The 24,858-nt window shown below is 46.6% G+C and overlaps 1 protein-coding gene across 1 annotated transcript; it reads left to right on the forward strand.

Moving 5' to 3' along the window:
* Window positions 1-1,650: 1,650 nt before the first annotated feature.
* Window positions 1,651-16,168, forward strand: GSG1L2 (GSG1 like 2). The gene is made up of 5 exons (XM_055305408.1): window positions 1,651-1,936; window positions 10,844-10,891; window positions 12,428-12,580; window positions 14,310-14,421; window positions 15,910-16,168. The coding sequence occupies exons 1-5, from the start codon at window positions 1,651-1,653 to the stop codon at window positions 16,166-16,168; spliced, it is 858 nt and encodes a 285-aa protein (XP_055161383.1).
* Window positions 16,169-24,858: the final 8,690 nt, after the last annotated feature.

Genomic DNA, 24,858 nt, shown 5'->3' on the forward strand with positions numbered 1-24,858 from the left:
CCCTAGCGATCAAATGCTTGTGATGAACAAAGACCCCCTCCCCTGCCCCCCAGAATGGCCTGGGACAGTAGTGCGACCTCTGGAATCAATGTGGTCGTCTCTGGGACAGCAGGATGAGGAGACGCGCCCCCAACGATGCTCTGATCCTTGCCTTACAGCTGGAAAGCCGTTCTGGAATCACACATTGACAACCACGTCTTCTGGGCTGCATGCTGGCAAAGGAAATGCCTGCCCAGTCAGAATATTCTAGGGAACCTCTTTGAACTTGTTCCCCAAAACATTCTTTTCCTGAAGGGACAGGGGGGGGCGGGGGGGGGGGGCCCACCTGGCCTCCTTGCTGTGGGATGGGTGCCATCTGGTGATAGAACGTGATAAATACTCTTCCCACAAGTCCTGTGGCCAGTAGGACGAGTCCCTGTGCCCGCGCCAGCAGGAAGTAGAGAGTTAGAGTGGCCCACGTGACATGTACCCCAGCACCCAGCCCGGTGATTCTCCCTTACGTCTGCAGGTATCTGAGGGCCCTCAGGAGGTGCTAATAGGCGATCTAGGACCTATGTGTTTCCAGGATGCTCCTCCTGCCCTCATCCCTGCATCAATATCTTCTGCCCCAGAAGTGATTAGTCTCCTCTGTGTCACCATCCCCAGGGGTGAGGATGCCAAGGGCTGTGCCTGCCAGCTTCTGTGGCCCCAGGACGGTGCTGGATGTCGCACCCCATGGGGTGTGAGCCGCCCACCCTTGCTCTGCATGGTGCTTTGGCTCTGGAGCAGGCCACCAGCACCTCAAGTCTCAGTCCCCTAAACAGGACGCTGTCCTTGGCAATCCCTGTTGGCTGAGCAGGGAACAAACAGGCTGTGGGACTCTCCATTTCTGGCACCCAACACTGAGTAGCCTGATCAGTGCAAAAGGCAAGGGTTGAGCAGACTCTCCCAGACACCTGCCCAAACACCCCTGGTCTTCAGCGCCCTCCGCAAGATCCAAAAGGCAGATGCAACCCGAGTGTCCATGGACAAGTGACGCATAAGCAAACGGGGGTCTATCCACGCAACGAGATGCCACTAAGCGGTAAAAGGAAAGGGATTCTGACACCTACTGCTACACGGGGGAGCCTGGAGGGCACGACACTGAGTGGAATAAGCCAGAAACAAAGAGACAAGACTGCATGGCCCCGCTCATGTGAGGTCCCAGGACCGGTCACATTCATAGGGACAGGAGGTAGAGTGGCAGTGCCTCGAGTGGGGACCGGGATGGGGAGTAAGTGTTCACTGGGGCAGAGCTCCAATGTCACAAGATGACAGGGTCTAGAGATTGGGCGCTCACTACGTGAAGGTAAAAAAATGGTCACCATGGTAAATTTCACCTTCTGCGTATTTTACCCCAAGTGCAAAAAGACGGAGCACCAGCCCCCTCCCGCACCCCACTCCCTGGAGAGGACTGAAGGGCCGGCCTCACTGACGGGGGCCTGCCCCGCTCTGGGCCTTCTCAGGCCACGGGTGCACATGCACACGGATGGCACACGCTGGGGGGGCACCCGGGATGTGAGGGAAGCTGGTCGGGGTGCCAGATGGCAGGGCTGAGAGGGGCGGGTAGCCTGCGGGGGGAGGCAGGGAGGGGCCCGCTGCTCATCCTGACACCGCACACCACCTCCAGCCATGGACAGGGCCAGGCGGCGGCAGATGCTGGGCCTCCTCCCCGTCGGCCTCGCCCTGGCCTGCTCCCTCGCCGCCGTGGGCAGCAGCCACTGGTGCCAGGGGACCCGGAGGGTGACCAAGCCGCTGTGCCCGGGCAGGCTGCCCTGCATTCACTCCGATGGGGGCAGGAGGGACAACGCGAGCCAGGCCGTCCAGGACATTTGGGAGACGGGGGACGACATGTTCATCCTGCGCAGGTTCCATGCGGGGCTCTGGCAGTCCTGTGAGGAGAGCGTCGGCAGCACAGGTGAGCACGGCGGCAGGTGCAGCAGGGTGGGTGACAGGTGCAGGAGCTCTGGAGCCCGCCGCCTGGCTGGGAGTCCGGCTCTGCCACTGACTGCCCTGCATCCTCGGGCAAGCTTCTTCATCGAGCCTGTTTCCTCGAGTGTAAAATAGGAACGATAGCGGCCCTCGTTACCAAGAGTTACCATAAAGATAAAATTACTGAGCTCACTGCCTTGCAACAGGGCCTGCTGCAGTGGGTTTAGAAACACTCACTCTTACCATTTGCTAGTGTCACCCCATCCCTAGAGAACCAGAAGTGGCCCCGTCCATCTCTTAACTGCATCCTTGCACATCTAAGAGGGTCTTGGAATGGCAGGTTCTCCTGAAAAATTGACTTTTATCACCATCGGTGATGATGTGGAACCCCCACCAGAAGAATCCCTCACAAGTTAACCCTCTGGAAGCCCTTGAAATAACCCTACAAAGTAGATATAATCAGCTCACAAATGAGAAACTGAGGCTCAGAGTTTCAGGTCACGTGGCTAGTGAATCCCACCCCTTTCTCACCGTAGCACTCAGCCCTGATCTTTTGAGCTTCTGTGGGTTTGGCAGAGTGGTGATGAGAGAAATGGGGGAGGGGGAGAGAGGAGAGGGAAGAGGGAGGGGAAGGGTTGGTATTTGGAGCATCCACCTTTCAGAAAAAAAAAATTTTTTTTAATCTCTTAAGGAACTGAGGAAGGAGGACCTGGACACCCTCCCCCCCCCGCCCCAGTGTCTGGCAGCCTGGCTGCAAACCCAAGCCCACGCTTGGGGCCAGGATGCTCTTCCCTTCCTACCAGGAAAGCACATGCCTCAAGGTCAAAAGAAGAGGTCCCCTCCACATCCTCATTTCTCTCTTTTTAAAATTTTATTTATTTATTTATTTATTTATTTATTTATTTATTTATTTATTTATTATTGGAGTTCAATTTGCCAACATATAGCATATCACCCAGTGCTCATCCCATCAAGTGCCCCCATCAGTGCCCATCACTCAGTCACCCCAACCCCCCGCCCACCTCCCCTTCCACTACCCCTAGTTCGTTCCCAGAGTTAGGAGTCTCTCATGTTCTGTCTCCCTCTCTGATATTTCCCACTCATTTTCTCTCCTTTCCCCTTTATTCCCTTTCACTATTTTTTATATTCCCCAAATGAATGAGACCATATAATGTTTGTCCTTCGATTGACTTATTTCACTCAGCATAATACCCTCCAGTCCCATTTCTCTCTTGATCTTGGGCTTAACATGTTACATTTCTTGACCAGCCTTTTATTTTCTCTGCAGTTTCTAATTGCCTTTTCCCATCCTCGTAGCATTAGTGATTTCATCCTGAGGCCTAAGGAAAAGACTCCAAGTAGAAACTCTCTGATATGCTGCTTACCCATATCCATCCTGCCCCAATGGGGGCCACACAGGAGCAGTGCCTAGTCTTGCCCTTCCACATGTCCTGGTCAGTGCGTATGGACTTGGCATTAAGTGTGGTACATACGCTGTCAGCCTAGAGCTAAGGCTACCAGAAGACCCTCCCTGCCCCTCTCCTCTAGGGAGTGCGCTCTCTTCCTATCAGTCTGCTCTCTCTACCCAGGAGGCTCATGATTCTGCATTCTGGAGGGCACCAAAGGTAGTCTCAGATTTTCAGTTTGGAAAAAAATGATCACTAAACCCATTGGCAAGGTGCTTGGAACTTCTCCTCTTCCAAGGCCTCATCTGAGGATTGCCTACTTCAATTTCCATAGCTGCATAGACGTATCACACCGAGTATCAGATGTTGGCAGTGCATGACAATCGCCCAGGGAGTTAATTCAATTCCAGATCCCCAGCCCTGGAAATTCTGATTCAGTAGGTCGTAGACTGAGGTCTAGAAACCTACAGTCCCTTTTATAAAAATATATTTAACCAAGGTAATATTTACACACAGATAAGAGATCAAATCATTTTGAGGTGCTTCTAAGAAAAACCAACAGTCCCCTGCTGCCTTCCCACTTCTTAACCTAGTCCCACCCTTCAGGGAAACCACTTTTAGCTTAGCTGTTTCTTCTGCTATTTGCTTCCATGTTTCAAAAACCATACGCTAGGCATTACTTATCGACTTCCTGTCATAATAGATAAGGCTAAGTCTCTCAGACCACCACGTCCCACATCTGTCCTGCCATCTTCCTAATATTCTTATATTACTGTTTTAGATAAAGCAATAAGTCAACAATTGATTTAGAGTATATAGATATTGTTCATCACAGAATCAAGGAGGTGCTATCATTACATTAAATTTCTTGTATAGCGTTTTGCTTTTCCTAGAGTTCCTCATTGCCTTTTCTTTTCTCACCCTCATTGCTTTTTATTCTCTTCAGCTCTCCTTTCCATCTGGTGTCTTCTGTATTTCTAACAAGTTCCCCCCTGGTGATTAAGACACACACCAAAGTTAGAGAAGCAAAGGTATAGCAAAGCCCTCTGGAAAGACAGTGCTCAGAGCAGCATGGAACAAATTTGCTAAAAGCCCTTTCCTTGTTAAGCAAATGGAGAGGTGGAAAGGGGAGTGAGACACAGTGATGAGAACTGAGATGAAACTAAAACAAGGAAAAATATGGTAAGGTTATCACAGACTGACAAATGATATGGGAATAGAAATGACGAAGAAGTTCCTAACAGCTCTGGGCATGGTGAAGGCTTCATAAAGGAGATGGCAGTTGTACCAGACCTCCAAACAGGACTGTGATTTAATAGATGGAGATTAGGGCTGAGGATATTCCAGGCAGACAGGACAAAGTGAGCAAAGGTTTGAGGCAGGACAGTTCCTGTATTTGCATTAGAACACAAGGCAGGGTGGAAAAGGAAGCCTCATTACAGAAGAATTTCACTCACATGGCTCTTGAATGTGACCTGAGGCAGCTTCTGCTTCCCTACAACACAAAGTCACGGTCACTTCAGGACAAGGAATTGAGCAAGACAATGTTCCCTAGAAAGAGAAACCTAATTGAAGAAAATTGAAGCATCACTAGTGTGTAATGTCAGGGGAGGTTGGGCCACAGTAGAACCTGAACCTGAGAACAGGAGGTAGAAAATTGGACAGTCGGGAGCTGTTTCCCTAGTGATCAAGGAATTGTGAGAAAGGACTCGGCTGGGATTTTCGGAGACTGGAAGCCTTATCTCTTAAATGATGTCAGAGCTATGGGTTTCAGGGAGGCCTGGAAGCAGGTGCTTCCAGCATATGGCGCATGCCCGACGTAGTCACACCAACACTATGCAGATAGATGATATACACTGTCCTTGAGCTTTCTGATAAAAACGAAACAACAAAAAACTATTACCAGGTTGGGGGAGAGGACCTTCTCAACCTAAAACAGAGGCCAACAGCACAGTTATAGGGCTGTGTGAGGGGCTTTCAGGCCTCTTCTTCCAGAGACCAGGAATCTCCTTGGCATTTCTGCCAACGGAGTGTTTAACACACACACACACACACACACACACACACACACACACACACACACAGCCCTCTCATAGATCATACCACTGAAAGGTGTTTAAATATATTGTCAGGAACACAGGCTGAATTTTAAGGAGAGTTGATGGTCTCAGTGATTCATGGACAAAGCCAAGTAGAAATAGAGTACAATTCTTGACCCCTTTCTGATTAATATGCTTCTTATATATTTGATGTCACGCCGGAAAGAGACTTTAACAGGTGCCTCGCTGGGTTTTCTCAAGGATTATGACCCCCACCCCCCTCCCAGAGATGCCTTGTGAGATGCTTTTCATAAAATTAAATAAATAGGGTTTCAATTATTAAAAGAAATTGGAAGATGTTGCCTATTACATTTTCTTCTTGGAAATTCACAATGCATCTTAACGTTTTAAAATTTCTAAGTCTTACCATAACGAAAACCGTTAATTATTTATTACATATCCCAGTGTGTCCCAAAATTAGTTGACCACAGAAAAAGAATCTGCTTGGAGCAATGCTCTTTGTAAAAAGGCTCACCTAAAACAACAGATGCATTTTATTGAGTTCTAGAAGCAGGAACGCTCCCTTGAAGACTGAACAGCTAGATCCTAGTAGAGCAGGGCACAGAGCTCAGATTTCTTGACCCAGACTTCCTGTTTCCCACCACCCCCCACCTCAATGCCCAAAACTTAACTGAAGGTCAATTTTCCTATAATTGCCAATGAAGTTGCTTGTGCCCATCAATCCAAAAAACCTCTGCTCATGTTTTTAAAAAAATTTTATTTTTTATATTTTTTAAAGATTTTATTTATTCATGAGAGACACAGAGAGACAGGCAGAAAAACAGGCAGAGAGAGAAACAAGCTCCCTGATGTGGGACTTGATCCCAGGACTCCAGGATCATGACCTGAGCTGAAAGCAGAGGCTCAACCACTGAGCCACCCAGGGGTTGCCTCTGCTCACATTTTTATATGCTTCCTAATATAAAAGGTGGTCCGGGTAAATCACAGTATCTAAATATTGTCATCACTTTATTAAGAATCAAGAAGAGGGCATCTTCTCCAGAACACCTTTTTTTTTTCCTCACCTCAGAGAAACATGATCACCTTCATATGTTATAAGATGCCCCCAGAGCAAAAGGTTTAGAATTAAGTCTTTATTAAGTAATAACTAAAGTAATAGCAAACATACAATAGAGTAAAACAAGAGACATACGTCACAGGTGGAAAATCAATGCCCACAGAAGGTGGTAACAACAGCAAACAGAGCAAGATCATCGATGACCTTGAAATGTCATCCTCAGCTCAAGGGGGCAGCCCCTCACTCAGCTCAGCGGTATGACTACATGGACTTAGGCGCTCGGTGTTGTCAGGTTTTTGTCTGACTTTTTCAAAGGAAGTAAGATATTTGGATTTCCACGTGAGAATTCCCAATTTTAGAGTATCTTGAAGGGGCACCTGGGTGGCTCAGCTGGTTGAGCGTCTGACTCTTGGTTTCAACTCAGGTTGTGATCTCACAGTGGTGGGATGGAGCCCTGTGACGGGCTCCGGGTGCAGCGAGGAGTCTACTTCCGATTCTCTCTCTCTCTCCCTCTGCCTCTCCTCCCCAACTCCCCACTAAATACATAAATAAATAAATAAATAAATAAATAAATAAATAAATAATCTTTAAAAAAATAAAAAGTATCTTAAAAACATTGCCCCAGAAACCACGTCTGCAGAATAGAGCCTGAGGCTCCCAGCTAACGATCACTGCACACAAACATCTTCTCTTAAGTGTAATTCATCACAAGGGCCTGGGAGATTTGGGGGTACATGAAAGAAAAGGATTATAGCTGGAGGTGAACGAGAAGGCACCCAAACAGTGCTTGGACAGAGGGTCAGAAGGGGCGCGGGCCTCTCAGGAGACCTGACAATAAGCACTCCATCCAGGTGCCCCTGGATCCAAATAAGCCCAGGAGAGCAGCCTTGGGACATCCGACCATTCCCAGATCTGCTGCCCTGAGGCCTTACGGATTTTTTTCTTCCTTCTGAATCCACTTCATCTCTGTGCCTGCAAAAGCTGACCCTCGAGGGGAGGAGCACGATCTCAGGACATCCTCTGCACAAGCCACCTCTTCCCATTCCTGTTCCTGTTGCCAAAGCGCTTTTAAAGGGGGGGGAGGCACCTCTGACTTCCCCGTATGAGATGAAACTCCTGGCAGAGGCAGTGCTCACATGGCATTCTCTCCCTTAGGCGAAGCAACGAGTCAACAGAATGTGCTGGTTCCCAATTCCGCAGTGTTCTGTTGAAGCCACAAAGGTCAAGGACAGAGGGGCCTGGGCGCCCCATGGGGTGGGGGGTGGGAGGGCAGGACCAGCAGATGGGGATGCATGAGTCCAGTGCTGGGGACCTGGACACGGTTTCCCAAGCTGGCTTGGGGCTCCGCTTGGCCGGCAAAGCACTTGCAGCCGAGCTATGTCACACCAGCCTCTCCGGCTTCGTGGGATTTACGAAGATTTTTCCTTTTAATCCCGCTGGCCTCATTCAAGAGGAACACGATTTCTGAGGATTCAGATTAATCAAGGGGTCACTGTGGCTTGACTCCTTGCCTGGGCTGACCTCAGCCTTCAAAGCCAGGGTGAATTCTCCTTATCTCCTTGTCTGGCCTCTACTCTCTCTTTGCTCTGCCCCTGGTTCTGTACTTCGCCCTCTCTTTATTCCTGTGACAAAGGGCAGGCCACTTTGGAAGACAACGTAGGTGGTTAGTCCACCCCCCCCCCATGGGTTATGTAGAAAGACAGCAGGTGGTTATAGGCAAAAAGGTACTGGATTTCAGGGGGGAAGCCCAGTTTCAGTTCCCAGTTTTTCCAACCTGTCTGATCCTGGCCTCCAAATCTGTAAAATGTGGCTATTTGTACTCACCTTGATCGATAATGAAATGCTCCAAAAAAGGGGGGCATCTGGGTGGCTCAGTGGCTGAATTTCTGCCTTGGGCTCAGGGTGTGAAGCTGGGGTCCGGGGATTGAGTCCCACATCCGGATCCCCACAGGGAGCCTGCTTCTTCCTCTGCTTGTGTCTCTGCCTCCCTCTCTGTCTCTCATGAATAAATAAATAAATTTTTTTAAAAAAAGAAGCTCTGCACCAGCCCCAAAGGGCTGAGAGCAGCATGTGAGTGTCGAGATATCCCCCGTGCAGTGCAGGCGTCCTTGGTAGAACCCACGGGATGCAGACAAATTTTCCTACTGTGACCATAACACCACCGCCACTGCCAAAGCCAGAGAACCTGTGAGGAACATGGGCCCATCGCATCAGTCCAAAGTTGACCTCATTAAAAAGCTTAAGAGGCCACTGGGGCTTCAGATGGGCAGATGGGTCCCTGATGCTACCGTCCTGACCCCCAGGCTGTGGAATACCTTCTTCTGGGCCGCTTGCCCTAGACAGTTAGGTGATGAGTAAAGCCCTTTCTGCACATTTGTCAGGAAGTCTCCCTGCAGCACAGCTCGACCAAATGGCTGTATCATAAACCCAGGCTTTGTTCTTCTTCCTATAGCTCAGCAGAGGTGCACTGCAGATGTGCCAACCCATGATGTCCCGGGGCCCTTGGACTTTCATGGCGACAAGAATGGCAAACCTTAAGGTTTATGGCCTTTAGACATGTGCCGCCGTGAGCATGCACCTGTTTGGGCATATGGTCCTTCTTGCATGAGCCTGATGAGTTAGAAGGTGAAGCCAAGGGAAGGGCTCTGTGTTGGGAGGACAGGTGGAGGAGCCTGGCCGTAAAGGAAGAGGAATTTGGGGGCACTTGGGTGGCTTAGTGGTTGAGCATCTGTCTCTGGCCCACGGTGTGATCCCGGAGTCCTGGGATCAAGTCCCACATCGAGCTACCCGCAGGGAGCCTGCTTCTCCCTCTGCCTGTGTCTCTGCCTCTCTCTGTGTGTGTTTTTCATGAATAAATAAATAAAATCTTCAAAAAATAATAAAAAATAAATAAATTCCCAAAGCAAGGCTAATGTGAGGACTTCTGAATCTGTTTTAGGGATGAGAAAGCCACTCCTTTGAAGAGTCAGTGATGTGTGGCCCACCCTGCTTTTAATTCCAGCCAGCCCAGACTGGGAGCAGCTCTGTGTCTCAGGCATCCCCACATCTCCTGGCACCCTCCCTGTCCTGCCACACTCCAGAAAGCACGATGAAATGCAAATAGCTAGGTTGCTCAGTAACAGATCTGAATTTTCTCTAATTCTCTCTTTTTTTAAAGATATTTTTTTTTATTTTAGAAAGAGGGTGCACAAGTGAGGGGAGGGGCAGAGGGAGTGAGAGAATCCAAGCAGGCTTCTTGGTCAGCCTGGAGCCCAACATGGGGCTCAATCCCTAGACCCTGAGATCAGAGCCTGAGCCAAAATCAACAGTTGGACTCTTAACCGACTGAGCCATTGGCGAGGGAGGGCTGCTCTAATTCATTTTTTTTTTAATTTTTATTTATTTATGATAGTCACAAAGAGAGAGAGAGCGAGAGAGGCAGAGACACAGGCAGAGGGAGAAGCAGGCTCCATGCACCGGGAGCCCGATGTGGGATTCGATCCCAGGTCTCCAGGATCGCGCCCTGGGCCAAAGGCAGGCGCCAAACCGCTGCGCCACCCAGGGATCCCCTAATTCATTTTTTTAAATTGTTACAAACTTGGTTACTTTCCTTCTAAGCAGAAACAAACTGAAAATCATACTAGAAGGGATGCTGTTGGGGGAGTTGAGAATCCCGGGTCTAAGGCTCTCAGTATCAACCTGGACGGGCTGGATTATGCCGCAGTAACAACCAGCCCCCAAATCTCAGTGGTTTAACTCAACACATTCATGTCTAGCTCATTCTGTGTGGATTTTTCAGGTTGGCAATTCAGGCTGATGGACACTCCATGCAGACGTGTGCTTCTGTGATCACAGAGGCAGGGGAGCAAGACTCAGGTGGACAGGACATTGGCCCTTAAACCTTCTGACCAGAAATGACTCCCCTCATGGCAGCTCCCAATTCACTGACCAAAGAAAGTCATATGGCCAACCTGGATTCATCAGGATGGGATTGAATTATGCTCCTGTGGGGTGGGTGGGGGGCAGGACATGTCTATGAACAATAAAGTAATTGACCACATTCCTCAAACCTTGTTCAAATGACCTGGGATAAGGGGCTCCTGGGGGGCTCAGTCGGTAAAGCATCTGACTTCAGCTCAGGTCATGATCTCAGGGTCCTGGGATCGAGTCCTGCATGGGGCTCCCTGCTCCGCAGGAAGTCTGCTTCTCCCTCTGCTCGTGCTCTCTCTCTCTCTCTCTCTCTCTCTCTCTCTCTCTCTCTCTCTGCCAAATAAATAAAATCTTTGAAAAAAAATGACCCGGGATAGATTGAAGGCACTAGGAACACATTCTGTCACTAATTGTTCGGGTTACTCCTACTTATGAGTATATTCTCTTTGTGTTTATTCTAGGTGAAAAGTGTAGGAGTTTCCAGAGCATCATACCAGCTGAAGAACAAGGTACAACACCTTACTCATGTGCTGTCCACCAGCACGCCGCCCCACGATCTGGATAACTGTTAGGGTTTTTGTTGGGATGGGGGAAAAGATAGGGGTTTTATTTGTTTGTTTGTTTTGTTGTTGTTTTTCCATGATGTTAAATCCAAAAGCTGGAACTGTGGGCTCTCTCTCCATGTGCCCTGGAGTCAGTGGTGCCGGAAAATGCTAAGCAACCAATTTTGCCAGGAGGGAGGGATGGGAAGCCCTGACAGGTAGTGTCTGATGTTTCCTGGGGTATGAATACTCCCACCGTGGCTAATTTGCAAGCTACCACAATGCAAGGTAGATGCAGTGCCAGGGAGAGATGGGCTCTGGCTTGCCACAACCTACAGCACTTTGTCTTCTGTGTAACGCTCATCAAATCCATGATGACCTTCTCAGTATCTGTGTCCCCAACTGGGATAAAGGTTTTGTGAATGCGTGAATCACGCCTGCTTCATCCACTGCAGGGGTCCCCAGCACCTGGCTTGCTCTGCAGGATGACTTTCAGGAATGTTAGCTTCTCTCCATGTCCCCTTAGTCTCCTGGCCTCCACCTCTGACACAGTTCCTCAAAGCCACAGGCAGGATCCCCTCCAGAGGGCAAATAATTGGCTCACATATAAATAAAATAAGGTGTGGGCACCTGGGTGGGTCAGTTGGTTAAGCATCTGCCTTCGGCTCAGGTCATGATCTCAGGGGTGGAGTCCTGTATCGGCCTCCCTGCTCAGCAGGGAGTCTGCTTCTCCTTCGGACCCTTCCCACTCTCCTGCTTTCTCTCTCTCAAATAAATAAATCAATAAATAGATAAATAGATAAATAGATAAATAAATAAATAAATAAATAAATAAATAAATAAATAAATAAATAAATAAAATCTTAAAGAAAGAAACCAATAAGGTTTTGGGATCTCTAACCAGGGTGCTTCAACTCTAGATGTCTCTCTCTGCCCTCTCATGTAACGTTGGGTATCTTCTCTAAAAAGACAAAGTCTTCTGGTGAAATCTAAACAACGCATTAACTTTTGAACTGGGCAAGAGAGACCCCCAGCATCTCTCATGTCTTCACATCAGACTCTTATTCCATTTTTTTTCCCTCCCAGCAAAGGACAAATTTACACACTCCTCTCTCAACCCCAAGGAGGCCTCTATCACTGCCAACTTTCCAAGATCCAGCAGATCTCGTTGTGGTTTCCTAACCCTTGGCATTTGCTTTTTATTTTTTGTTTTAGAAGTGAACTCAGGGGATCCCTGGGTTGCACAGTGGTTTGGCGCCTGCCTTTGGCCCAGGGCGCGATCCTGGAGACCCGGGATCGAGTCCCACATCGGGCTCCCGGTGCATGGAGCCTGCTTATACCTCTGCCTGTGTCTCTGCCTCTCTCTCTCTCTCTCTCTCTCTCTGTGTGTGTGACTATCATAAATAAAAAAAAAATAGAAGTGAACTCAATCAAAGAGCGAGACATTGCAGTACTTCTGAATTCTCAATGCTCAGCATCCCTGTCATCCTCACATGTTTACAGGTGTTCTGTGGCTGTCCATTGGGGCCGAGATCATGAATATTTTTCTGATGATGACAAGTGCCATCCTCCTGGGCTCCAGATTGAGTTACCATCACTCTCATTTCCATCAGCTCAAAGTGGATGCCTCTGTAGCCATCCTCATGGTGCTTGCAGGTACTTCACCGTAGCAGCCCTCAGGCAGCCCGATTCTCCAGAGCCCACCCCAGAATCAGGGACAGAGCTTCAGGCTGGCTGTCCCCACTGCCAAAGTGCTGTCTGGTTCTTTTCCATCAATGGCCAGTTCAGCGGGACAGCTCGCTGGTCCACCAGAGAAGTCGCTGAGTTAATCCCATCGTGGGGGAAAGCAATGATGCTTTGGGTGACCGATGAAGAGAAAGGAGGGTAGACATAGGGGATGGAGAATGAAATGTATTACTGCATGTTTATCACAACTCTGGGAAGGAGTTACACTGGCTCTGAGAACAGAAATCGCCTAATTTAGTACGGTGGCTACACATGAAATCCTGCCTGGGTTCAGATCTCTGCTACCTAATGGCTGTGTGATACCGGGCAAGTCACTCAACCATTCTAAGCCAGCTATCTCAAAAGCCTACGGTGATGGCCAAGTAAGAATGCACCTGGTATGTATAAGAATACAAGAAATGGTCCCTTGCTAAAAATCATTATCCAGGTTTGATGTACATGAAAGAATGAAGAACTCCCTTCTTGGGGATGGGGGGGTCTTCTGTGTCCTCCAAGCAACTTTTAGAGCAACTTCATTTGGGTCTCAGGAGTTGGCCTTTCTATCAGAAAAAGAACCCTGAACAAATGGTTTCTTTGCCTCCCTGTCCTGATACTCAAAGCTCTGTTAATAGTGCATCAGCCCAGTTGGGAGCTTGGTAAGTGTCAGGCGTCTTTCCCCAGCCTCATCATCAGTGAATAGAATGATAAAATCCAATTTCTGGAACTTCATAGCGAGGAGGCAGGCCATGGGCTCATGGAGACTCTTCTGCAGGTCCTGGCATCCTCCAGGGCCCCCCAAGGTCATGAGCAGACCTCTTCTTGGACATCTATTCAGTTTCAACTGTGAATACATGTCAGGTAGTGTATTTGAGGATTTACATCATAAGGACTTTAGCCAGCTCTATTAACATATAAATAATTGTCCCCATCAGTTAAAACCCCTGACACCTATCCCTAACTAGTTACCATTTATTAAATTGCATTAAAACACCATCTATGGACTTAGAGTCCCCATACAAGAAAGACAAACCAATGAAACAACTACAGTTTAAAAGTGAAATTCAAGGAAACTTTCTTTAACAGAAGACCACACTCTATAGAAAGCTCCCTCCAAGTATCTGGAAAAATTGACACAGTGCATTCAAATCCTAAACATATCCTGCCACACCTAGGGGGGAAAGTCTTCCAGTGTCTCCAGGCAAAAAGGCTGAGCTGAGCCACTTAGAAAGGAAAGAAAATCCCATTGGCAACTGATTTCTGTTCCTCCCAATTACTGTCATGTGAATCTAGTGTGGCCAGAACCCACTCAGATTTTTATCTACAATATCCCAGTGTTTCTGTGTTAGCAAACCATCCATATGAAAAAGAATAATATGACAGAGCACTGTAGAGTGTGGGAAAGAGAGAATGGGACATTGAAGCCTCTGAGCATTGGGACACCAGGGCATGATAGACAGGAGAGTTGGTCATTGGAGAAATGACATTTCAGAGGAAGGCCCGCCATGAGGATTCATGACACTAAGGAATTAGTGTGTACATGAAACACGAAGGCTGCTTGCAAGGGCTCAAGGAGGATGCTACTGGGATTCTTACATACAACTCACATAAGGTAGAGAAACTACATTCCTAACTGCGGCTCACAAAAGCTTTCATTGTGCAGGGCTTCTCAGCATGGTGGCCCACATGATGTACACAACCATTTTTCAAATCACTGTGAACCTTGGACCAGAAGATTGGAGGCCTCAGATGTGGGACTACGGCTGGTCCTACTGGTGAGTTGCTGGCCCTACTGGTGGGTTCAAGTCCTGATGGACCAGCAGGGATGCACACAGGGTGTTTAGGACAACCGACCTTGGCCGTTGTTCTACCATCTGACTTTGACTGACTTCTTAACCATTCTGTGGCCTCGCTCTCCCATCTGTGAAAGGATGATACGGTCTCATGTGTTCACGGGCATTTAAAGAGATTTTTTTGTAAAATCCTTGGCACAGAGTCAAGTCCTCAGGAAATGGAAACACTAGGGATGCCTGGGTGGCTCAATAGTTGGGCGTCTGCCTTTGACTCAGGTCATGTTCCCGGGGTCCTGGGATCGAGTTCCGCATCAGGGTCCCCGCAGGGAGCCTGCTTTTCCCTCTGCCTGTGTCTCTGCCTCTGTGTGTGTGTGTCTCTCATGAATAAATAAATAACATCTTTTTTTTTAAAAAAAGAAAGAAATAGAGACACTGATGTTATTCCATTCTTAAACACATCGCACCCACTTCCTTTTGTAATCCTTTCTGAAAATTTCCCTTTCTTTGTCATCTAACCTTCATATTGAATTCTATTTTAGATTTCAGTTGAATTTCCAAAAGGTCTTTCTTGTGTTCTAGTTATTCCTTTTTCATAATTCCTGATCCTGCTTTGTTCATGCAGTATCTTCTCATATCTCTCTGTACATCGTGATCAAAGGGTTTTCTTCTGACTACTGTTTTCTTCTGTTCCTTGTGCTACCTCTTTTCTTTAGATCCCCCCCTTTATCTATCTATTGTTGGGCCTTTCCCCTAGATGTTGGTACCCTTGAAGTCAAGTCATATTTAAGGAGGATTGGAAACTCTGGAATGGGTTTAAAACCTGTCTATGGGTAGGCTTCTTTGTAGGCAATCAAATATGGAGACTTTTATTTCACCTGAGAATGTCACCCCTTGAAAATACACCAATGCCAGTTGGCAGAGGTTCTTTCTCAGCGACCATTTGAATAGGTTCTGTGGAAGGTATAACGTGTAGACCATCATCTCAGGAGGCAACAGGCTTCCAGAAGGTAGGGGTAGAAAGTAACAACACCAAGTGCCTGCCCTGGGTTAGAGCCAACCACAACACTAACAAATGCAACAGTTCTGTGTCAGCAGATACTATGCAGAGTACTTTCCGTGCATGAGTTCACTGAATTCCGTACAACCACCCTGTGTGCAGTGTTACTATTAACCAGGTTTTGCAGATGAGGAACCTGATATTGAAGTGAATTCCCCAGCTCAAGGGTGCCCAGATCATAAGATACGGGTGCAAACACACCATGCAAGCTTGGTGCAATGACTCCAAAGTCTGTTCTCTTGACCATTGGGCTACAACAACACTATTGACTGGTCTCTGAAACTTTTCATACGAAGTCCAGGTCCAAATTGGATGGAACTAGGAGCTGGGTTTTTCACCAGACTGACCCCACAGCAGAAAGCCCTAGAACCAGAGCCCTACACTCCCTCCTAATGGTGGTGTTTTGTTGACAGCCTCGCGTGGGGTTCATCTGCCCTCTGCATGACTGTGTCGGTCATGGCCATGAACAGATATACAGCAGCCCGCCTGGAGTTCACAGAGAAGCAGAGGGTACAGAAGGGAAGTCAGCACTCTCAACTCAACTGCCTGGAGCCCAAGGCTTTGGAAAGTATTTGGGAAACAGAAACTGCTCCCAGCCCTGCCGGGAGCGCCCTCACAAGTGTCTCTGAGCACCTGCCACCAAGTGCCCCCGGCAAGGTGTCCATGTGCTAGACAATACTTGTGGCTACCAAATGCGCACAGGCAGGCAAGCCAGGCACCCGTGTCCACAATGCACATCTCTGGGGTGGAATTCACAAGGCTGTGGTCCAGGTAAACCTTCTGCCCACCATCTAACCCTTTATTAAACAGCTTTGGCTTCAGCTACTGATTCCTAGTAAAATGCCAGTGTCTTTAAATGAGATTACTCTTACAGGAGATATCAACCATTGACACTCAAGTATAAATGAGCACCTCAAGCTTTCCCAACAGTGAGTTTAACAAAGGTAACCAAAGAAGAGGGAACATGTAAGCACTCAGGGTAATAGAAGTTGAAGAAAGAGGAAAGGAAGGTTCTAACAACAAAGGATGTGAAATGTGTTGCCCATACATGTTTGTTGACAGAAGAGCCCAGAAAAAATTTCCCTTAACGAACACATAAATTGACAGTATGCATGTCTATCCCATACTTTCTCTTTTATTTTAATCAAGAAGGCCCAAATTTAAATTGAAAAAGTTGGTTTCATGTTTCTTTCAACATATATTTTCTTTGAAATGTCCTGATTTCTACCTATAGTAGGATCCCCTTGGAAGGATAGTCAAATGATAAAACAAAATGAGAACAGTCGAATAGAATGACATCTTATCATAATGAAGTAGAACAAGTGTTGGAATCATTGTGCTTAGATCACCAGGCTCTTTTGCTTCTAAAAATAAATATGGCTTAAACATGCAAGTTTTGTTTGAGGCCGTGGAGTGCTGCATGTTTGCTAATGTGTGCAGTTACAATATTATATAAATTTATCTTATCTTTTAAACTAACATATTATTAAGGCCACGGGCTGTTAGACACATCATTTGGGTTTTTGAAAAAAAATTAAACTGCTAAATTATAACAATCCTAAATATGTCCTAACTTAGATTTATTTTTTTTTTTTAGTGTTTATGGGGTTAGTGGACACATCGTTTCTGGAAGAGGAAGAAAAAAAAAACAACCCTGAGTGTTTCAAATGAAATTATTCAGTCTGCTTATGCGGAACTGTAACATTTATACTGTCACAGAGTAAGGAGAAATTAGCTTCTTCGTGTTTGGGGCTCTAGTCAAGTACCTAATAAATGATGGTTCCATGGGATTCTGTGTTCCAACATATTTGAAGAGATAGAAAATGGATTTTTGCGGGAATAAGCCCAGCTCAGAAAGGCACGATGAGGTTCCCCTGGGCCATTTCTTCACCTAGATCAGAGGGACCTGTATCCAGTGGCTTCCGCCCTCCACTGTATACAGGTTTTGTATGGTTTGTCCAGGTTTTGTATGGATCTCCCCATGTAGGGAGATCCTGTTTTATCGTCACAATATCAAGTCAGAGTCCGATCCTAGAGAGAAGGAAACCTGCCTGAAATCCTGAAATGTTCACAGAGACATTTGGTTCTCTAAAAAAAGTCTGTGCAGGATGTGACCAAAGTTGCCAAGGGAAAAAATTAATTTTCTGGAGCCACGTGCGAAAAGCTGGTGTCATCAGATGGCACAGGTGGCACCTTGACAAATACGTGATCAGTTAGATGCCAGGACAGGACATGAGCCGATTGGTCCCTGAGGTTCAAGCCAAGACTCTTTGCTATGTCCTCTGAACTCCCAAGGCACTTTTCTTCCTTTCAAATTTTTTAAACGGCGGTTTTATTAAAGTATAACATTCATAACCCTGAGTATACACACACCCTCAGTGTACAGCTTAGTGAATTTTCAGAGAGGGAATGTGCCCTGTAACCACCACCACCCCCAGATCAAGAAACAGAGCCAAGGTGTCTCATTTTCATCTAGCTTTGCTCTGAGACAGACCCAGGTGGATTTGAACTCCTTAGTAGAGAAATAATCTATTTATGTATTTGTTCCCCTCTTAAAGGTTGTAAATTGCTTCTCTATGGCAAGGACTTTTCTCTGTACCTGCCCCCAACGTCTAAAACTGTGGTTGGTGGAACATCTGGGTGGCTCAGTGGTTGAGTGTCTGTCTGTCTTTGGCTCAGGGCATGATCCCGGGGTCCTGGGATCAAGTCCCACATCAGGCTCCCTGCATGGAGCCTGCTTCTCCCTCTGCCTGTGTCTCTGCCTCTCTCTCTCTCTCTCTCTCTCTCTCTCTCTCTCTCTCTGTGTGTGTGTGTGTGTGTGTGTGTGCCTAATGAATAAATAAATAAAATCTTTGAAAATTGTGGTTGGCAAGTAGAAAACCCTCATACACACGTCTGCTTGTATGTGTATATGTGTGTGTGTGTGTGTTTAGGAAAAAATATCAAATGAACACACACACACACACACATATTCTATCCAATAGACCTTTGTATTTTTTAGCATTTTGTAGATATTGATACAGTTTGTGATTAAGGGCATGGACTCAGGAGCCAGAGTGCCTGGCTAGAAACCCTAGCTTTTCGCCTTGACCTTGGGTGAGTCATTCATCCCTCTGTGCCTCAGATTTCTCATCTGTAGAATGAGAGAATAATCCTCCCTATTTCAAGGATCATGAGGACTAAGGGCATTAGTATGTGTGACGATCCTAGAATAATAGTCAGCACCTAATAAGCACAACAGGATTAACTGCTAGGATCTGCCACAGGCAAAGCACTGTGTCAGGTCCTGTGGGTATTTAAGGAAACAAGATAGAGTCTGAGCCCTTGCCAGTGAGTTGGGGAAACAATGGTGAAATCTCAGTGACCACATCCAGGGGAGAGAGCCAGGATCGAATGAGGGCCCCAACCAACCAACCATTTTAAGTGTGGACACTGTCTACCCTTAGTTAACCATTCAGTGACTTTTATCAGGTGTCTACAATGTTCCAGGCACCACACCATTCTTCCTGGTGTAAGGATTCCAGCTTCTCCCTTTTCTGATATTAGCAAAATACCCATTTGGGGTCAGTTGTTAGAAAACCGGTCCAAGTCTACTGCCTACTTACTGCACCAACAAACCCAAGCAGTTTCCAGAATGTCAAGTGTTTTGACTAATCAACCCATCACGAGAAGCCGCCAGCAATGGCTCTCAATGGACTTCCCCAACCAGGCTCACGAGACTCAGAGGCAAAGAGTCAATGTCTCCCCTTATGAGGTGAGTGGTAAAGAAGGGTGACCGCTGACTCCCTGTGCTTGAGCAAGAATAAACAAGGTGTTTCCAGGTGAAGAACTGAAAAAAGCAGAAGTCTCCAGTGGGTCTAAACTCACTGATTGGCCCTGAGTCTGTTTTATTGATTGTTTTCATAGAATTGACAACTTAGCCTCTTTGCTGTCACCAGCAAACCCATCTTGGGGAATCACAGCTGAATGGTCTGGGCTGAGAGGGACTTCTCTGAAGACCAGAATTATGGTTAGTTAGTAGGCTTGCCCAGTGAGATGCACCATGTTTGCTCATGTTAACACTGTTCACTCCTTGAACACTGTGAGGTGTGTGTCATAGAGATACAGAGCCCGTACGCTGGTCCTATAGAAACTATTTAGTGTTGTTCCCAAGGAAAGAGGTTGGAGGACACTGTAAAACCACCAAGATGAAAGGTTAGGGGGCATGTCCATCACTTGGTGGTTGACCAATATTGCTATTCACTTTTACTAAGTCAACTGTGCTGCCTTAGAGAGACAGACTATCTGGGTGGGGCTTTAACTACTTAGGGATTTTTTTTTTTAGTCATCACAAAGCAAGAGAGAGACATCTTTTACACAGTGAAAACACAGAAGAAAAGAAGGTGGCAATCTAGAAAACAGGAGAATTTGGAGGTCAAGCAAGATTACAAGGATGTCACACAGGATCCGTGACATCTCTTTTTTTTTTTCTCTTCTCTTTTCAACAAGGAAATATTTCAATATACATGAGCTAATGTAACCGACGTGCATGCAGCCACTGGTCCATGTGACAGAATTAAGTGCTTTGTCGTGGTTGTCACAGACCTCTCTTTCAAAAAAAAAAGAGAGAGAGACAGAGACAGAAGAAATAAGTTGTAAGAGATATAATGAGCACCTCACATCCCTTCCCCATCTCTTTCTTCTTCTCTCTCCCAGGTCGTAACCAGCACTTGGGAGTCACTTATAGGTGTGGTCACACACATTTACTGTGCACATCTGTATCCACAAACTATAGGTGAAAGGGTCTAATCGGGCTTCACATTTTATATGAGTGACCATCATCTTAGATTCAGGTTGCCCCCACAACGAGGTTGGACAATTTTTTAACTAATTTTTTATTTGGTAAAATACACATAAAATTAAATATACCATCTTAACCATTTGTAAATGCACATTTCAGCAGCATTAAACACATTCCACTGTTGTGCAACCATTGCCACCACCTGTCTCTGGAACTTTCGTCATCTTGCAAAACTGAGACTCTGTCTCCATTCAACACTAACTCCCCATTGTTCCTCCCCCCTGCCCCTGGCACCCCCATTATGCTTTCTATCTCAATTAGTTTGACCACTCTAGTACCTCATATAAGTGGAATTACCCAGTATTTGTTCTTTTGTGACTGCCTTATTTCACTCAACAGTGTCCTTGAGGTTCATCCATGTGGTAGCAGGTGTCAGGATGTCCTTCCTTTTAAGGCTGAATATTCCAATTTTTTCATACATCAGGCTAGTCCAACAACCCACCATCCTGTCCCATCCTTGCTTTTCCTCTTCAACAGCCCTGCTACCTATGCAATGTTGCCTCCAGGCATGGGGAGTACCCATCCTCCCCAACGGAGATCAGGAGTGAAATAAGTTTGTGCTGCAAAGCAAGTGCTGGTCCTGGCTGGAAAGAAGGATGGAGCCACCAGAACCTGCTTTTCAGCCCAGAAAATGAGCCTGCGGGAGTGAGGGGGTGACAGACCCAACAATGTACCTATTACAGAAGTACATGCTCACACATTACCTGACTTAGCCCTGGCACTCTTCACCTCCGAATCCTGCTCAGAGTCCTCAAGAATGGGTGCTGATTGCATTGAGGTAAGGCAATGAGATGAACCAACACAGATGAGGAAAAAATTGCCAGGGAGAAGGGAGAACCTGAAACTGTCAGGTGCAGTGATGGGCCAGACCCCTTCTGGGTGTTGTATGCCCATCACCTCTTATATTCTATCTCTGCATGGTGACAATGGTGGTAGCATGAGTGTTTCTGTTTCCAGAAGATGCCCATGAGATCAGGTCTAAGTGTGTGCCTGAAACTACATGCAATTCAGGAGCAGAACTGAGATTCGGACTCAGGACAGGCAGCTCCAAACCCATCGTGCAGCCTTTCTGGGGGCAGAGTAGGAGACAAATCCTCTTGTCTCCTCCTCCATCCCCACGTAGGACTGTCAAAGGCAGGACCCTGGGGCATCTTATAGGAAGAGTAAAGGGGTTGACTAAGCCACTGAGGGAGCACTTGCCTCTGGTCCAGAGATGGATTAGGGCAATTTGATGCTATACTTAGCTTTAAAGATGGCTTCTGGGATCCCTGGGTGGCGCAGCGGTTTGGCGCCTGCCTTTGGCCCAGGGCGCGATCCTGGAGACCCGGGATCGAATCCCACATCGGGCTCCTGGTGCATGGAGCCTGCTTCTCCCTCTGCCTATGTCTCTGCCTCTCTCTCTTTCTCTCTCTGTGACTATCATAAATAAATAAAAATTAAAAAAAAATTTAAAAAAATAAAATAAAGATGGCTTCTGCTTGGAACCAAGGAAATTGAAGAGGCTCCGGAGGTTCTGCACATGCAGGCTGGGGCTTGCTGTGCTCTAGATCATGGCTTTAACACCCCAGGCTTTCCAGCATGGCCCCCAACACCACAGAAGTGCATTCACACTGTTCAGTCTTAGTTCTCAAGTCTTGGGCTAGAAAATACCATTATTTCAGGGTCAGGCAAATCTTTAGTCTTCTGTCCTAAGTAGGGTTGCAAGGTAGACTGGGATTTGGAGCAAGAATCTCTCTGTAATTGAAGAGGGTGCTTTTTAAAAAGATTTTATTTATTCACAAGAGACAGAGAGAGGGAGAGAGAGGGAGAGGGGGAGAGAGAGAGAGAGAGAGAGAGAGAGAGAGAGAGAGAGAGAAGCAGGTTCCATGCAGGGAACCCAAAGTGGGACTCAATCCCGGGACTCCAGGATCACGCCCTGGGCCGAAGGCAGGCTCTAAACTGCTGAGCCACCCAGGGATCCCCGAAGAGGGTGCTTTTGGTTGGAATATCCCTTGTCTGTGGCAGTCAAGCCAAAAGAAAGGGAAACTCCCACCACCCTTAGTGGGTGTGAGTTTTCACTGGTTCAACTAAAGTTCCCCTGAGAGTTGTGTCTGAACCCAAATAGAGTTCCATGCCTGAGAGCCCACTGCTCTGTCTTGCCTCTTCTGCATGGCCAGGGTCATGGGGCAAAGTGGAAGCTACCAAACATTATTCAACCAAGCTCTGAGGCTCTTGTAACCAGTGGCCCCCAGTATCTCTTAGACACAGTGAGGCTGTCATCCAAATGTCAAGGTGTGCAGAAGGCTGTGTGGTCAAAGCAGAATGTGCAGGGAGTTTGGGTGGATCGTGAGCCACCTTCAGGGCTGGCTTGTTATGGAACCACTGATAGTGAGTCTGAAAGAGAACTGAAACCTCAAGATAATCTTCACAGAGAAGTTCCTGTCGATGTCACCAATGGCTTCTCATTACTAAAGTCAAGGTCACTTCTCAGACCTTATCTCACTTGACCAATCAGCAGTATTGGACACAAACTGTCACTTCCCCCCACTTCAAACATATCTTCACTGGACCCCCAGGACACCACTCCCTTGTGTCTCCCCCAACACACTGACCACATCTCCTTTGCTGACCTTTCTTCAAGCCCCCAAGCTCTGGATGTTGGAGTACCAAAGAGCACAGCCCTCCAGGGTACCCCCGGTCCATACTAATGTCTTAAGGGACCTCATCCCTTTACAACTCTAGCAAAACCACCAACTTGTGATAGCTCTCAAATATATAACCTGAGCCTAGACCTCTCTTACCTGGACATGCCTCTAGACTGGCTTACCCAACTTCCTACTCAACACCCCCACTTAGATTAACAGGGTTTCAAAATTAACAGAACAAAACAGCACTTGTAGTTCACCCACATCCTCAATCGCTGCTTCCTGCAGCCTTCCCCAACTCAAGAAAAGGAAGGAAGGAAGGAAGGAAGGAAGGAAGGAAGGAAGGAAGGAAGGAAAATTAATAGTAACTATCCTATTAGTCATTCAAGTCAAAATCTTGGAGTAGGGGCACCTGAGTGGCTCAGCTGGTCTTGGTCTCAGCTCAGGTTTTGATCCCAGAGTCATGAGTTCAGGCCCTGTGTTGGGCTCCAACTGGGCATGGAGCCTACTTTTAAAAAAAATCTTGGAATGATCTTGACTCTTCTCTTTCCTTTATTCCTCTCTATCCAACGTATGAGCAAATCCTGTCTGCTATACCTTCAAATATGTCTGAATCCAGGCACTTCTCACCACCTTGACTGCTTCCCAGTGAAGACAAACCAAGGCCAGCATCACTGTTTACCTGGGTTATTGTTGCAAAAGTCTCCCACTGGCCTCTCTACTTCCATCCTTGTCCCCATACACCCTATTCCCAGTACAACAGGTCTACATGAAAGTCCATTCACATCTTCTCTCTCCTCTGAACACCCCAAGGATTACCATCTCATTTAGAGCAAAAGCCAAAGTTCTAACCATGTCCTACAAGATCTATGGACCCTCCAACAGACACATAAAAAGATGCTCAACATCATTCATCATCAGGGGAATGCAAATGAGAACCACAACATAGATCACCTCACACCTGTCAGAATGGCTAGGGTCAAAAAAACAAGAAGCAACAAGTGTTGGCAAGGATGTGAAGAAAAAGGAACACTTGAGCCCTGTTGGTGGGAGTGTAACTTGGTGCAGCCACTGTGAAGAACAGTATGGAGCTTCCTCAAAAACTTATAAATAGAAATACCATATGATCCAGTAATTTCGCTACTGGGTATTCACCCAAAGAAAACAGAAACACTAATTTAAAAAGATATATGCACTCCTATGTTTATTGTAGCACTATTTACAACAGCCAAGATATGGAAGCCACCTAAGTGCCTATTGATAGATGAACAGAAAAAGAAGATGTGATATATATATATATATATATGGAATATTATTCAACCATAAAAGGAATGAGATCTTGCCATTTGTGACAACATGAATAGATCTTGAGGATATTATGGTAAGTGAGATAAGTCAGAGAAAAACAAATACCACATGATTTTACTTATATGTGGAATCTAAAACCTAAAACAAATCAACAAAACCAAATTCTTTTTTTAATGTTTTATTTTTATTTCTTAGATTTTACTTATTTATTTGAGACAGAGAGAGAGCATGAGCAAAGTGAAGGACAGAGGAAGAAGCAGGCTCCCCGCTGAGCATGGCGCTCATCTTGGGACTCAGTCCCAGGACCCCCAAAATCATGACCTGAGCTGAAGGCAGATGCTTAACCAACTGAACCACCCAGGTGTACCCACAAAACCAAACTTTTAAATACAGAGAACAAACCGATGGTCGCCAGAGGGGGATATGTAGGGGAACAGGAAAAACAGATAAAAGGAACTCAGAGGTACACACTTCCAGTTATAAAATAAATAAGTCATGGAGATGAAAGGCACAGTATAGGGAATATAGTCAGTAATATTGTAATAACATTACAGATGGTGACCACACTCATCAAGGTGAGCACTGAGTAA

Source organism: Nyctereutes procyonoides, unplaced genomic scaffold, assembly GCF_905146905.1.
Source record: "Nyctereutes procyonoides isolate TBG_1078 unplaced genomic scaffold, NYPRO_anot_genome, whole genome shotgun sequence".
NCBI classification, from domain to species: Eukaryota; Metazoa; Chordata; class Mammalia; order Carnivora; family Canidae; genus Nyctereutes; species Nyctereutes procyonoides.

Coding starts and splice junctions, on each gene's coding strand:
- GSG1L2 (XM_055305408.1), top strand. CDS start 1,651: ATGGACAGGGCCAGGCGGCGGCAGATGCTGGGCCTCCTCCCCGTCGGC. Junction 1,937..10,843: donor GGAGAGCGTCGGCAGCACAG/GTGAGCACGGCG, acceptor TGTTTATTCTAG/GTGAAAAGTGTAGGAGTTTC. Junction 12,581..14,309: donor CATCCTCATGGTGCTTGCAG/GTACTTCACCGT, acceptor TTCATTGTGCAG/GGCTTCTCAGCATGGTGGCC.